At 35.7% G+C, this 17,057-nt stretch overlaps 1 protein-coding gene across 1 annotated transcript in view; it reads right to left on the minus strand.

Moving 5' to 3' along the window:
- Positions 1 to 17,057, minus strand: part of necab1 (N-terminal EF-hand calcium binding protein 1) — a 44,023-nt gene that overhangs the window by 24,954 nt on the left and 2,012 nt on the right. Inside the window, exons 2-5 of the mRNA XM_042012437.1 lie at positions 15,915 to 15,939; positions 12,048 to 12,156; positions 2,628 to 2,653; positions 2,400 to 2,497 (exon numbers count right to left, since the gene is read on the minus strand). Coding sequence (XP_041868371.1) covers positions 2,400 to 2,497; positions 2,628 to 2,653; positions 12,048 to 12,156; positions 15,915 to 15,939 — 258 coding nt within the window. The remainder of the gene's footprint in view (positions 1 to 2,399; positions 2,498 to 2,627; positions 2,654 to 12,047; positions 12,157 to 15,914; positions 15,940 to 17,057) is intronic.

Raw genomic sequence — 17,057 nt, forward strand, 5'->3', positions numbered from 1 at the left:
TCATTCAAGGTCAGATATTAAATTTGAAAGTTTGTGAAGGAACAGCAAAAAGGTTTCTGAGACTGACTGAGAGGCTATTTAGAATCCTGTTTTTTCCCCTGAGAGATGAATAAAGGCTTTTAAAAGCCAGAGCAAGGCAAGTGATTCTTTCTCAAAGGACAAAACCCGCCTGTACTGCTCCTCACTGCTATGCTCCTTCATAACCTATTTTATAACAAGTGTCTGTCTTCCTAAAATAGATTTTAAGGGTTTAAATGAATCCATAGCTCTTGCTTTCTTAATTAATTGTGTTGAATGATGGTAGTTGTGGTATCATTTGGTGAATCAAACCTTTATCAGTTATCTTTGTTGTTATAGTATTAAATTGTGTGTCATCTTTTTTTTTCCCCTTTTTCTGTGCTAATAAAAAAATCACAACTGTCAAATGCTTTGACTCCCACTCAGTGTCCTCAATGAGACGTGTTGTCTTTGGCACAGATCTGACGGACAATTTCAGCTTCACAGCATGTGTCATATGTGCCAGATGAGCTACTAGAGAAAGGGAGAGTTGTTAGAAAGAAAAACAAGATCTCCCTGCAGATCCACTTCTCTAACTTCTCACATTTGTCATCTTTCATCTGTCATCTCCTTAATGTCTAATCATTTACAGTCAATGCTGTCTGCTTACTCTTTTCTTCTTTACCACCTTCATCCATCCTTCTTCCCCTCTCTGATAATGTAAAATGCACCCATCCTCTAACAGATCCGAAGTAAGATCAAGAGGGCATTGTTCATAGGAATCAAAAGCAGTTATTATTTTGTAATGCTGTCGCAGTCCATTTAATCTGATGGCTTTGATGGCTACAAGTCCTGCATAGCATGTTTTTTTGTGGTTTATTTAGCATGTTGAGCCATGACTTGTCCTTTTTGGCTCTGTAATGGAAATCTGACTAATGGGAGATCTGAGGAAGCCAGCTGGGCAGCACACTGGGAAAGATGTACAGCAATAAGCTAGGGTCATCATTACATCACCTAAATTTAAGCTGATATTTTTGCCCATTTTCTCGTCACCAAACCTACGCTAACGGACCTCCACAAATGAGTCATAACACTGTTCAGTGGAAAGACACACTCCTCATCAGCATTTTTATAGCATCTAGTTTAGTTAGAAATTAATGATAGTAATCTTAGCTAATTTCATGCAGAATTTTTTTCAATACCAAAGGAAAATCAAATTGTTGAGATGTTTGTTGAGGTCACAGATTCATTGTGACAGTTTTGGTCCAGATCCAAATATCTTTACGTAAATAGATTGACATGATTAGGTATCTGTAACACTTATTTCTTCTATCTTCTTACTTTTCTATCAGTCACAAACAACAGACACTAAGACAGATTAGCACAATATCTGCTAATCTACTCTCACAGACACTGATAGCTTCCAAATTATTCACAATGACTTAGTTGTTCCTTCCCATTTACTTAAGGCCTCCATATGGGTAACATTAGTGGTTTAGAGTAGAACATTTCACCATCTATTAGATAGATTGTTGTAACATGTGGTTGAAACATGCCCAAGATTAAATAGAATAACTGTAGTGATGATTTAACATCAATTTTTTGCTTCCTCCAAAACCATGACAAATTCTAAATGACAAATGAGTTGGATAATTTAGCAGTTGTTCTCTAAGAGACAACAGTAAAATAAATCCTTCCAGATGGCAGTTGTCTTGCTAAAAACTATGAATCGTCATCTTCTGTTAAGTCATTGCTTTGTCCAGCTTGTTTGTTACTAGTTACATATGTACCTAATAACAATCAGCTTTGGTGTAATTACAATGCCTGTTGGGACTTTGGTCAGATTTCTGGGGTTCTTGTGTTCCCAGCTGATAATTAAATGATTAGTTTTATTTATTATTTACGTTAGCATTACTCACTTTGACTGAAAAAAGTTAAAAACAGAAAAGTTACAACCAAATACCCTGTCCTTTTCTTAACCATTTAACAGCTGCTTTACCATTTGGTCACTTTCACTCTTTCTACTATATTATTAGCTATCATTGCAGCCATTTGTTAAAAAAAAAATCTCCACTATTATTGTCCAAAGGAAAAATAAAAATGTAAATAATTTATTTTCTTTGAGAAAGGGTTAAATTTCTGCACATATGTTTCTAATGATTGCAGATCACAAAACGTATGCTGGATAGATCTCAGCATAAAAAACATAAATTAGATAAGCAAACAACGGAACACTGAAAACTTTGTATATTGTTTGAAAAACATCTTCCTGGAATTTTCTGAATGATAAATACATATTGACAGGAGACTGCAATAAGTAATAACTTAAAGTAATAAGATAACAACTTTGTGTTGCACATATGTGTGTGCATTAACAATGGCATCACTTTCTATTATCTTACCTTCTTTGTTTTGTCCATTGCCTTCAGTATGGACATATTCAGATCTTCTAGAGCAGCAAGAACATTCTCATATTCACCGAGGTGCTGGGAGAAGTACTCTTTAAACCACAAGAACAAAAGAAATAGAGACAGAGAGGAAAAGACACCATAATCACACACAGATGCAATTTAATGCACCTTATTATTCTATTTTTCAAAAGGTTTTCTTATTTAGAAGACTGAACTTACCACAGAGTTCATCCGTATCCACATTGCTGTAAAAAGTCAGCACAAGAGAGATGTTTAGATTAAAAAAAAAAAAATGTTTTTCAGGATATGTGCAATTCTTTCATCTCTTCCTTTGGACAGCTTTTTAATTGGATGAATCAGTAGGTGATGAACAACTGAGGGGGTAAAATAATATAGTGAACAATTTAATTGTTTATCTTTTTACCCAGAGTGATTTGTAAAAAATCGGAAAATCCTTCAAATCTTTAAGAAATTTTTGTCTTTTTATGATAAATACTCATGCATGAATGAGTTTTGATGAAGTCTGAATAAAAAAGCAAAGGATGAAAAAAAAGATGGACTAAAAAAGTGAAGAGATGAAGAAGGTTGGGAATCCATTTTTGCACCTGTGGGTCATGATTGGCCATGATGGGACCTTGTAATGGGCTTGACACACGGGGGGGTGACCAACAACAGCGACAGGCAAAACTCGTCACCACAGAGGTGAAATCCAACGCACAGAATGCGACCAACAGCAGCAACGGCGACAGTGTCGCAGATCACACTCTCGGATCGCTTGTCTCCAAAAAATTTGATTGGTTATGATATTGGAGGGAATTTTGGAGGGAACAAATGTTTTTACCTTATTCAGATTTAGGTCTGGAACTCATGACCTGGGGATACTCTCCTTTCTTCAAAACTTGTTATTCCTAAAACTAATAAGCTAACACCCACAGGTTTATCTTCCAACTGGGACATAGAGCAGACCACCCGGTGGACCTCTGCAAGATTCAATACAAGACTTTGTTGACCTTAACATTCCAGAGGTTAATAAACTTTTAAAAAGGTTTTCTATGCTCATCAGAGAAAAGACTTTCTTTGTCTAAGATAGAGGAAAGAATAAAGATCTTGTCATATTATAATGTCCACTACATATACGCTGTGACAAGCCAAATATATTTGTATGTATTTAGATGTGCAGACCATCATCAGGATTGGTACAGGGAAAATCATTAAGTTTGATTGGTCTATGATCTGAAACTTTATTCAGCGTTCTTTCTTGTTTAATGTTTTATAACATTTGGGTAATCCCATAATCCCAAACTAACCAATCACAAGGGAGTACTTCCGCGTAACCGTCTGCGTTGCAGGGGTGCACGTCAGGTCTGGAAGAAGCACACTTCAGGGCTCCACGGAGCCTACAGCGGTGACATCATAACCGACCTAGATGCCGCGCAGGTATAAATCCAGTATAAATTATTATTTTAAATGTACGTTATCACTGCATAATTTTATTGTTAAAATTTCTATCTTTTCCTATCCATTGTTTTTCAAGTCTCTCTTTTTTGTTGTAGTGAAATCTAATTTTAAGTATATTTTGTGTTAATAAGCCAGACTTGAGCTTTAGAGTTTGTTCTTGTAGGGGGCTGATTTTATTCCATAAATTATTAGTCTACTGGGCATCTTGACGTGGGTGCAGTTTCACACATATACATGATATATAAAAGTCTTTGTGACAGTCTAATTGTATCATGAATTTTTTTTAGATATGTTTCATAATTTCATATTTTACAAAGTTTTAACTGTTACTGCAAGTGAATTAGGTTTAGTTACTGAAAAGAAATTAAATCAAGAGTAATGTCAGTTAAACCAAAACAGTCTTTGTACTGGAAAAGTTCGGCCCCATATGTAAAAAAGGTTAAGAAACCCTGCTTTAAGAGACACAAAAACATATTATTTTTTTGGGAATGACATTGGTTTTAACTCTGTTTTATGGGAGTTGGAGCTATTGTTCACAGAGAACAAAAGCTGCAGCCCTAAACTGATCCAAACAGAAAAGACTACTTAGTGTCATCGAGGACAGAGTAAGAAACCAGAGGACAGACGCTAAATCGTGTAACAAAACATTCATTTTTTTCTGATGTGCCTGGTTTTACATTTCAGGAAGACAAATAGGCAACGCAAAAAGTACTAATATATGAGAAAATAGAAAAAAACACATAACAAAAGACTAAAATCTAAAAGTTACTGCTTTTGGAGAAAACATTAAACTAAGGAAATGTTTATCTGCAAAATACATGGTTGTACTCTGTGTGTCTGTTTAATAGAAATATTGAAAACATTTCAGTGTTCCACATCAACATGAAGAGGTTTGCCAGCCTGTCGGGCAGACTGCACAGCATGGTGACTCATTTTTTAATCAATACAGGAATCGATCTGAGGCTTCTAAATTACTTCCAAACAACTTTACCATCTGCCCCCTTCTGTGTTTGTAACACAGAGATCGTTCCATGCTCGCTTCAGTTTAACTGGAAGTCTGCAGAGGAAAGTTTGTGATTTAGCTCTGTGATGATGACAGAGGGGGTAAAAATGATGGTGTTATGTGCTTGATCTAGATGCAGGCAAGTGTGTGAGCTTTAAAAATTATTATTCTTTTGACACCCTTGACCACCATCTTTGAGGACAAAGCTTTTAACAGCTGTCAGGAAAATTTTTCATAATATAATGTTCTCATAATCATGATGATAACACACGATACCACTGAAAAAAACAATCATAATGTTGCTCCGCATTCAGTCAGCGCTGTTTCAGAATAGTGGTGTTAAATTAAACTCCGATCGCATTAGTAATCAATCATAAATGGAGGCAGAAAAGAAGGCAAATCCACATATATTTGAGTATTCATAAAAGTTTGTGCAGGTATCTATCTTTTCCTATCAGGTCAGGAAATATGTAAGGAAACTGGCAGACACACCACCATTTACATTATCTGCGCTGTTGCATTTTTCAGACACATAAATTAAATGATTCAAACTGTTTTCAGGCTCCCAAAACACCGGTTTCATGTGAATGGAATGATTTAAAAAAACTCTATACACTTCAGCTAATCTCCGTGTGAACATGCTCTTAATTTAAATCACACTGACTCTGATCGATCAAAGCTTTTGGGAACCCCTGAACTCTTTGGTAGACCCCCCTTGGGTTGGGAACCGTTGATTTACATAAATAACATTTGTTATGACATATACTCTTTGAAAGATATAGTGTAGCTGGAGGAAAATTACTAGATCTCAGATCATCTGATAAGTGTTGAAGCAGTTTCTGTCATTTTGATTACTGAAAAGAAATTATATTTAAAGTGAAAACTTTGACATTCTATCTCAAAATTACAATTATTTAGAAATTAAGGTTTTATTAAGAATTTATTAATTAAATGTTGGAAACATTCCTCAGAGTTTTTGGTTTCCATACTGGCATGATAACATCACACAGTTGCAGCAGATTAATTGACTGCACATGACAATCTCCAAGGTAAAATGGATCCATGCTTTCAGGATGTTTACGGTAAATTTTGACTGTGCCATCTGGATGTGACAGTTGAAATCAAGACTCATCAGACCATTTTTCCAATTTTCTATTGTCCAATGTACCTGTGCAGATTGTAGCCTCAGTTTCCTGTTCTTAGCTAAGAGGTGTGGCACTCAGATTAGTCTTCTGCTGCTGCAGCCCTTCTGCTTCAAGGTTCAACATGTTTTACTTTCAGATATGCTATTCTGCACACCTTGGCTATGATCAGTGATTATTTGAGTTACTGTTGCCTTTCTATCATCCCCAACCTGTCTGCCTGTTCTCCTATGACATCAACATGGCATTTTCATCCAGACAATTGCTGCTCACTGGATAATTTATCTTTTTCAAGCCATTCTCTGTAAACCCCAGAGATGGTGTATAAAATTCCAGTAAATCAGTTGTTTCTGAAATACTCACACTAGCCCGTCTGGCACCAACAATTATACCACATTCAATGTCACTTAAATCCCCCTTCTTCTAGATTCTGCTGCTCAGTTTGAACTTCAGCAAGTCATCATGACCATGTCTAAATAAGCGGAGTTGTTGGCTAATTAACAAGCAATTAAACTGGTATATCTAATAAAGTGGCATGTGAGTGTATAATTCCTTGACATGTTGGACGAATACATTATACAGTTATTTACATTTGTGTTGTTTGGTTAATGTGAGCTTTACTTTATCAATTTAAATAAGAAAAAAACAGGCAGACGAGACCTTCCTATGATATTTATGTTACTCTACAATACTACTAATACCACTAATCTTGCTAATAGTAGGCCAAGGTCTAGTTTATTTTTATTTTGTTTTGTTTATTTTGAAGTGATATGAGAGTCCAGCCTCTCTTCCTTTACTAAGCTCCATCATGATGTAACATATTTGCAAAATGCCTGCTTAATTACTCATTTGGCACATGTTAAAAAATGAGCAGCTGTCTTGCATTCATCCATGTTTGATAAATCAGAGCAGCCTGACTTTAAACACAAAGGCACACAAACTATCCCAGCAGACCTCCAAACAATATGCATGGAGCTGCAAAGGAGGCTAATATGGTCTATTTACATAAATGCAGAGATATGGTGCTATCCTTTATGTGATGATCTGATTAAGCTGCATTTGAAGCAGCAAATATTAGGCAAAGTAATTCCATCCATTTTAAAGCCTCAGAAGCTTCTGTGGCTTAGAGCACTTAACTGATTCTCTGATTTCAAAATACTGCGTAATTATTTCACTAAAGGATGTAACATAAGTCAAATAAGTTTATTTACTAAGCCATATTAATAATAAACTTTGAAGCAAAGCCTTAATCTTTCTCAGATAATTCACACAAGTAAATACACCAGCTTCACTGTCAAACGGCTTCAAGAAAAGCCTTACCCTTCAAGTTCCCTAACATATAGATAAGACTTTTGTGTTTCTTTTTAAGGGAAATACAGGGGTCCTCTCATCGTCACTAGTTCTTTCACAGTTTGTATGTGAGGGGAGGCCTTGCATCCTGAAACATTGTTGGAAAAACCCTTGTAGAGGCTATCTGTAATCTTTTCTTTGTTCTTCACTTTTAACAAAAGTCTATTAATCACTTCATAAATTTACGGACGACAAGGCACTGTTTTATGCGTTGAGTCAGCCTAGTTGGCTTCACCAACGGTAACTGTGTAGCTCTGCTATCCGCTCACACTGACCACATAAACACAGATCAACATACTTCCTGTCTGAGTAATGGGAGCCGGGTAGGCTGGCTACAAAATCCAAATTTTGGTCTGTTATTTCTGTGGACTTAAATTATTTCAAACATCCCTAACAAAACTGTAACCATCACAAAAAAAATTGCGCCTACAACACTGTTGACAGGGTATCAAGACAGCAAGAAGTGGATTTCAAGTGGCAAATGATCTCAACCAGGTCTTTAGGACAGATTGGAAAACATGTGTCATGGTGTTTAGGTGTCCTCTGAGTGGACACAGTGAGTAATGGCATATGTCTTGTCCCTGACATGGGAACACTGACTGACTGCCTGATTTTCTGAATTTTGTCAGTAAAGAAAGAGGCAAACTTATTACAGGTCTGGCTGGATAGAAGCTTTGGGGTTAATGACACAGGAGGATTATTTAGCCGGTCAACAGTAGTGAACAAGGCGGGGTGCATTACTGCAGTTCTTCTTGATGTCAGAAAAGAACGATTGTCTTGCATTTCTCAGCTCCAGATTATAAATCCTCAGTCTCTTTTATAGATCTCATAGTAAACCTACTTCTTTCATCACCTGCATTCAGTTTTTCGGCTTTCTTGTTTTTCTGCTCTTACCTGTGTGATATTATAATTCTAATCCTAATTAATCGAAGAAAACTGTCTTACATTGTCTCTGACATATTTAGTTTACATGTCTGTACAGACTGGGGAAAGACGTTATATTATATCACCATCACAAGCACGCTAATGAATGTTGAATGAATATGTAGAATGAGTTTATTATACATGTTTCACTGCATTCACTCGCAATCTTTCAAATGACTATAATTACTGTCGTTCTGCTTGTTTTCGTACTTGTGCATCTTTTACTGCACATTATTAGGCTTACACAGAGAGACAATGTCACTCGGTATGTTTAGTACAGGAAGGTCCAGACATGATTTAGATAGACCTCAGAATTAACAAGATGCCAAAATAACAGGCATGTTAATCGCTAAAACAGAAGCATTGTGCAATCACTGCTGCAGCGCTGTTACATAACTAAAATTTGCTGCTATTATTTTTTTTTTTTTTTTTTTGACTCATTGGGTCTCTCATTTAAAAATTCCCTGTATTTTAAAAGGTCACAGTAAAGTGATATAGAGGTACCATCCCAGGTGTAAACATCTTACTTTAACTTTAGGGTATAGATCATAGAGTCTTATTATTTGAGCTCTATTACTTTGTTCCTGGACGTCAGGATTTACCTGCATGCGTACAGCATTCTGTATCCTTGTTTATGCAGGTGTGGTTCTCATCAAAATGCATGCTCTGGACACGTTTAACCTCAGTGCTCATGTTTGATTCCAATACAGTGCTTTAAGAGAAAGAACGATGGAATCAAAAGGAAGAAAACCAGCATAGACTTAGTGTTCTTCAAACCCCAGTAATGGCTCTTTTAACAATCCATCTATAATTAAACTCTCAGTATCAGGTGTTTACTGTAATGCAGTTTGGACAGTGTCTCTTTTACCATGATAAATGTCAAATAAGGACATCAGAGATAAAGTTTTAAGAGTAGATCAGGAATCAGAAATTTTCTTTCTGCTCTTTGGCTCCCCTCCAGTTGATGACCTTTGCATGAAACCAACTCTTTGCATAAAGAAAAAGGCTTAAAAACTTTTAAGAGAACAAAGATCAAGAAGACTGGGTTGTTTAAGAAACATGCTGGTTTATTAAAGGAGGTGTGCAGCCAATCACATCAGAAATAAATAAGACTCTTGGACGTGATACCACTTTACTTTCCTTGTGTTTTCAGTATCTGTTTTTGTATGTATGATAACAGAATAAGATAAAAATAACTATGTTGTTTTACAGGAAATATAGTTTTATGGTGATAAATAATTATTAAACTTTCTTTTCATAAAATAAACTCATTGTCACCATCACCTTCATCCACCATCCTTTATCCATCGTCACCTTTTAGCTTAACCTGGACTTTTTCTTAGCGATCCAAAATGCAACTCGGCTGTTTTTTTTTTTCTTGCTCAGTTACTGTCTGGTTGGTTAAAATTGTAATACATTTAGCAGCAACATAGACAAACCTGAGAGCAAACATAGTACTTAGATCATCGTCTGATATTGACAATTCTATGCCATGTCTCCAGTTTTTGTTTCTTTGTTTTATGTACAATAAGTCATCTGAACTGTCTTCCTGTTGGCTGTCCTGCCTTTTTGGTCATGAAAAAAGTAATGCAATATCACCTTCGTCCTTTCAAAGTGAACTGAAAATTGTCATTTAAAGCAATAAGATGTGTGAAGCGAGCTCAAGGTGGTTGTTTAATATCAAGTGTTGCAGTGATGTTGGACAGCTAGTTTCAGTGTGGCTGATTAAGGATGTTGTTAAGAAGAGGTTGTCAGATAGCTGCCAGGATGTTTCAGCCAGTTGGCACAGGGGTGGCAGGTTGCTGTCTAATGCTTGCCACGGTGTTTTATACTGTTGCTACACAATTCCTACATGGTTGCTATGTGGTGTAAAAGATGCTTCCGATGATACCTGTCATGTTTCATAATCTTGGTTTATATTCTGGTGTCTGTCATGTTTAGTTCAGTTTGTAGTTTTCCGTCATGTACTCTGTATTTTCTGTTCCTGGCTCATCAGTTCACCTGGTCTAATTATTCATTCACTTCACCTGTTCCTTGTTACTCCCTCCGTGTATATATGCCCTTGGTTTTCAGTTTGCTCTTGTCAGAGCCTTATATGTGGTATACTCCCTGTCGTGTGTGGTTCCCTGTCTTGAGTTTTGGTAAATTAAACCTTGTCATTTGCACTGACTCTGCCTCCTGCCTTGACTGCATGCAATGGGGTCCTCACCTCCGCTGCCATTCATGACAGATACCGGAGTAGTACATCTTTTATGGTGAAAAAATGTGATGCTCTTTAGAGATTATTAAATGGATTATATCATGTAAGATTATATGGTATAAACCAACTGTGGTTAATACCTCAGTGGTCCTCTGATCAATAATTCACTCCTGTGAGAGGTACCTGAGTATGTATTTGATGAGTAAATGTATTATTAATGGAGATGCTATGTCAAGTGATAATTTTACTATTAAATATTGAGTTGGTCCTCCTTTGGCAGCAATAGCTGCTTCAATATGTCAGAAACAGATCCATACAATTCATTAGAGGAATTTGAATCCATTCTGTGATGATGGTGTCAGGAGGTAGTTCCTTAATTGATGCATCAAAGCACATGGGAGATGTTCAATGGTGTTGAGATTTGGAGACAATCCATGTTCCATATGATTAGATTGCACCACATTTCAGTGTTTTACTGTTGTTGCTCAATGAATTTTTGTTTTTCCCATCTAATCATTCTTGAATTTGGCACAACCATGGGGAAAACCTGGTCACCCAAAATGTACTCTTTAGAAGTAACATCCAACGCTGTTACGTGATCAAGAGAACTATTACAGAACTGCTGCCAGGATTCAAGTTTGGGTTTCAGCTATCCAGAGCAAAGGCTTGAAAAAAGGACAGTTTATTAGAAAAGTTCACTGTGCCCCATGTATCTTTAAAACACTGATGGGGAAAGAAAACATTTGGCAGCCAGTATCTAGCTGCACTCGCCACACGCTTCATGTTTCAGCCCATTCATCTACATCAACAGCCCAAGGAAATCTCCTCACATTTGGCACTGACATCCACTCTGAAACAGATTAACTGATTAAAAATTAACTGATTAAAATTTGACAGCCAAAAGTCAGTGCTAAAGGCTTTTTATTAAATGCTCGTGATTGAAGCATTTATATACAAAATTTGATTAAATTTCCCATGAATAGGATATAATTATTAAGTGTTAACGTTAAAAGTAAATTCAGAGGTCAAGTGTAACTAGAGATGGGTGTAAACTACAACTTGACAGATGAGCAGAGGCATTTATCTGCTTGACATTTACCAGAGGTGATGATGTATTACACATGGGTGAAACAAATGAAGGACATCACTAAGCTTGTGAGTGCAGGACTGTGTAAAAATTATAATCTGAACCAGCTTTTGACTGATGTTATTAGTGTAATATTGTGTAAATGTATCAAAAAATAAAAACTGTTCACCATTAGTCTAACAGGAAACTATTCAATTTGAAATCCTGGGTGATATGTGCACATACTTAAAGCAAATGTCATCTCACACAAGCCTCATCTGTATGAAAGAGGTGATCGCATCATTTTAAATGGTCTCTGGTTCCTCAACATTTGAAAGAAAAAAGTGTAAAAAAAATTCTAAAGGTGGCCTAATAACATATATAGTAAAGCACCTATGAAAGCTAAATCTAACATTTTACCTGTCTGCTCATATCTCAGCTCTGTCCTCTATGTTTTGATAGATTGTCTAAAAGATGAAGCAATTATGTGACTCACTCTGTGTTGTGAGTATCAATCGTGTGGAAGAGTTCCTTCAGTTCCTCGGCTGTCAGGACTCCATCAGAAAAGTAGGATTTGAATTCATCAAAGGACAGTTTTCCATCATCTGGGAACAAAAATCACAAATCCTCTCAATACAGTGTCAAGACATTTTAGAAACATTTTGGTTTCTGTCTCCAGGTGTGTTGGACATAAAGAAGGTTTGGGGTCAGTCAAGATATAATTTCCTTACTTTTAAAGAAATAATGTTAGTTAAATATGTCAGTCCTAAATTGAAGGTGACTACAAATGGCTCACAAAATATGTAGATTGTTATGAAATAAAACGTCTGCACTGACTAAAAATGGCATAAAATTCCTTCCAGTGAAAAAAGAGAGCAATAAAAATAAAGGGAAACAGTTGTTTTTTTTTTTTTTTTTTTATTTAAGAAAACAACACCAAGCAGGCTCATCACCATTTCTCCCATTAGACTAAAATAACATTAACTGAATCATAAGCAATTAGTCAGTGGTATGTTGTGAAGCTTTTTCTATTATGGTTTGAAAAAAGCAGATAGAAAACAAAATATTCATGAGAGAAAAATAAACAGAAATTAAAAGAAGGAGCTGCACATTAAATGGCAGAATGCAGACAGAAAACCACTGACAACTCAAGCAGCTCTGCCTCCAGCAGTGTCTTTCTATTTATGTGGACATGAGGTGGCTGATCTTAAACCTTCCATTGCTGAGCTGCTGTGGAGGTGATGTTCAATACTTATGTCATGTTGCTTTAGATGCTGTGAGAAAAAGATGCACATAAATGTAACTCACTATTGATGTGTTAGAAGCAAGCTTGAAACTGGTTTGATAAATAAATGTTGATACTGAAAACCAACACATGAGAATGACTTGTGCTGTGTGAAAAGACCTTAAATCACTCCCAGCGTGGGATGGATGTTTAATGGATAATTGAGCATGTCATGCCATGTGAATAATGATGACAAGCTATTTTTGGTCATCTTAAGAGTTCAAATAAAAAGCAAGTCCAGTTATTTTCCACTCTGGCTCTTACAGGCCATGAGCTTAAATTTTTACCAAAAACTTCAAGTGTAAAACAATAAAAATCAAAAACACAAAATTTTACTTTTCTTAAATATTTTTGCTTATTTGATGTGTTCTGCTACTTAGAGACACTATAGCTATTTGATATATTACTATTTTTAAAGTGTGAGCCAGAAAATAGTTTATGGTGTGTGTTAGCTTGGGATACATACATATCTGTTCATAAACAAAATCATAGTAAAATAACTGATCAGAAGACTCTTAATACAAGAGTTGAGAAGCTTTTGTAAATAACAGAATTAACATTTTTTTAAATATAATTTTAAATCCTAATTTAATTAAATACAATAAAATGACAAAAACACTAAATGTGACACTAAAAAAAAATATGATATTTCTTCTTCTTTTTCTGTTTTAAAAGAATATATATTCACATTTAGCATTTTATGATATAGCAACACATAGTGAATAAGTTGAGGCAGGGACAATAAAACCTGTGAGATGTTGTTATAATGAAAATCAATAAATGATAAACAAACAGAAAAAACAAATGAATGAATGATCTTCCAATTAATTGGCAACACATTAGTAGAATTAGAGAAATTGGAGCTGGGGAGGGATTCACCTCTCTGAGAAAGACTGTGGGAAAATGAACATACCAAAATTTGCAAAGAATTTAGAGATTTCATCCTCATTCATCATCACCAGTACATAAATAAAGGATTCAAAACATACAAAGATGGGGGACTGAAAGGCTGTGATCCTCAAGCCTGCAGGCATCGCTGCATCAAAAAATATACAAGTTTCTGTAGTGGAAATCACTGCATGGATTCAAAATACTTCTAAAGATCTTTGTCAGTTAACAATGTTCATAGCTGCATCAGCAGATATGAATTTAAAGTGAACTATGAAGAAAAGAAAAACTCATAAATACACAGCCACTTTCTCTATGCTGATTATAATTATTATTTTTTATATCTTTAAATAAAATACCTTGTTCCCTCTATGTTACAAGAAAAGCGCCGTCATACGGCTTGTCATCAGCCCACATTTCAAACACCTACATCTGTGATGACATGGGATGGATAACTCACATGTCATTAAAGGCACCATTAACACTGAATGAATGAATGTCAGATTTTGGAGCAACATTTGCTGCTTTCTATGATCAAACAAAGATACAACAGAAATACAAAAAATGGTCTCCTCAGTTTACAGACAGTTAAAAGAAGAGATGATGCAACATACACAAAAACATGCCCGTCATATTTTTTAAACATGCTTCTACCATCCAATTCAAGATGAGTAGAATTTTAAAAGAAAAATCAGGAAGGTTTTTCAGAAAGTTTTTGTGGTGGTATTTATTCATGCGTGTGCTGCTGCAACACTAGAGACTTCTTTCGAGTAAAGATATGATATCCTGTCAATCTCTGTTTCATTTAAATTTTCAGTTAATAAATTAAAATCAATAAATTCTTCATATTTTTGAGCTATATGCTGATTTGTGGGAAACTGTTTTACCTAGGGCTCTAAGTATTTAATAATCACCTAAAAAAAAGGCTCAATTCCAGTCCAGATCGCATTTTTCAGGTATTTATCATGCAACATGTATCCATAAACTCCAGTGACCCTCCAGCTCCTGTTTCCTGAAGTCTGCGTTTGTCTGCATTTTTTTTCATGTACATTTTAAGCAGCAGATTAAGTAAATTGGAGTGACAGAACATGTCACGGTAAAAGTAATAGAGATGCAGACTCACCAGAGACAGGCAGGTGAAGACACAGATAAAAAAAAATCATTGGACTAAATCAGAACCAAAGATGCTAAAGTTGAAAGGAAATCTATAACATTCAAGAAGAAGCCAAAACAAACAAGCTGAACACAGAAAATCAGAACAGTGACTTGGTGGCATGTCTTGAGAAATGAACTGAAAGCAGGTCTGAACTACACGCAGAAAAGTAATATTAATCAAGGAGCATCATGGGATTATTAAAAAAATATACACAGAAAACCCAAAACTCAGAAAAGCAAAAACAAAAAACAAGGAAACAAAAACCCCAAAAACACATAAACCATGACGGCACCATTAAAATTAATCTCTTAATGTTTTCAGTAAACAAATGTGCACAGAAATTAGAAGCCACACGTCATTAAGACACGGCTAGTACCCAGGACTCATTAACTCTTGGCTGCAACTTAATTATTTGATCCCCTTGCTTCACTGACCTGTGCCATATGTTATTGATCTTGTAGCTGTGCATTAGCAACTAAAAACATTGCAATCATGTATCCTCACTAATGACGGAAGAACACTATCTCTACCTGATTTAATGGAATAAATCAAACAATTAAAATATAAGGTCCATGTGCCAATAAAAAAAAGATATTCACTGAGTTATTTATTGAGTTTCATGAATTTGTGCTTTGTTGTCTGCTCTCCCTTGTTAATGTGAAAATAACCTGTGTATTTTTGGACCTGAGTCCTATGTCAGATGAACATGTTACCCGTGAAAGAACAGGTAGAATTTGCCTTGTACCTCAAAGTAAGCATCTCCAAGTCATTTGATATGGACTGCAATGATAAAAGTGTCTCTAAATTGTGCAAATTTGTTATGTTTTTCGTCAATAATGCTCTGAAACAGAATCTCAGCGGGCACGGTCAGTTTCCTGTTTCCATGGAAACTGAAAGCATCGGCGGAGAGTCATGATCAGAATTTCATTGAGAAAGTACATCTGTTGTCGCACATTAGAAATCCGGGTTGAAGTAACACTTGAGACAGAAAAGCATGTGTCTGTCTGGAAGGAGCTGGATGTTCGGGCACGTACCGTTTTTATCTGCCCGCCGCAAAATCTGCAACAAGAAAGAGGAGAAGAGGGATGTCATAAAAGGTGACACATCAAAGTTAAGATAAGTGTGTCTGTGTTAGTGCATGTTGCATGCAAGTAAAGGGATCATTGATCACACTTGCAAAAATTGTGTGTCTTTGAATTATTGATCATGCTGCCCTAGAGCCCAGAGGAGATGAAAGAGACAGTGGCAATGACCACATCAGCTTTAAACTGCTCAAACCACCAGCCTAAAAATAGCATTACCCACTTTTTCCTTCATAGCATAGTTTCACTTGTGGAGAATTTGGACATTTAGCACCACAGAAGAAATTTACACTTTCAAGATCTACATTTTAAGTTAAAACTATAAATCTTTTCATTTGTGGACTTTCTCAGATGAGAGGACTTTTAGCTCCAAACAGGCTAAAAAAACAAACAAAAACACTACTAGAAAATGTACATCCACCATATTCTAGCTCTTATCTGTCTATAAAACAAGCAAATCAGTCTAGTTCTCTTATCTCATCAAATATCTAGACCACTGTGTACTACACCCAAATAAATAGACAATTTAAAATAAATAAAGTATTCAAAATTCTAACAGTTCACCATTACAATAATATGGATAATATTAATATAATAATAATAATAATTATCAGCAAAGAAATGAATCATGAGTAGCTGCTTCATATTTATTTTTCCATATTATGTTTGTTGAGCATCAGCAATACAACTTGTCCTCTGAGGACAGGGAAGAACATTTACTTATATAAAACAATTAGTGCTCACAATTTCAATTTTCCATTCATTACAGGCATCTGCAGCATTTGGATACATTTTTGACAATCTATGATTATTATAATAAGTCCTGTGTCTGACTTTGCTCATGTCTGGCACAGATAGGGGAGTTTTGTACCAATTTAAAAATATTGTTCCATTGATCTTCTTCAAGATTGAGCCCTAGGTCTTGTTGGGAAATAATTCCTCTCTAATGGGGTTTACCAAAAGAAGAGGATCTATTAAGGTCTGTTGGAGGAGGTTTGGGAAGTTCGGATAGCTTTTCTGGACAAAGTGGCTGATTTGAAAAAGAACAGAAAAGATGAGATAAGGGGAGATAAATTTGGTCGACAGGTCAGTAAA

Source organism: Melanotaenia boesemani, chromosome 17 (genome assembly GCF_017639745.1).
Source record: "Melanotaenia boesemani isolate fMelBoe1 chromosome 17, fMelBoe1.pri, whole genome shotgun sequence".
Lineage (NCBI taxonomy): Eukaryota > Metazoa > Chordata > Actinopteri > Atheriniformes > Melanotaeniidae > Melanotaenia > Melanotaenia boesemani.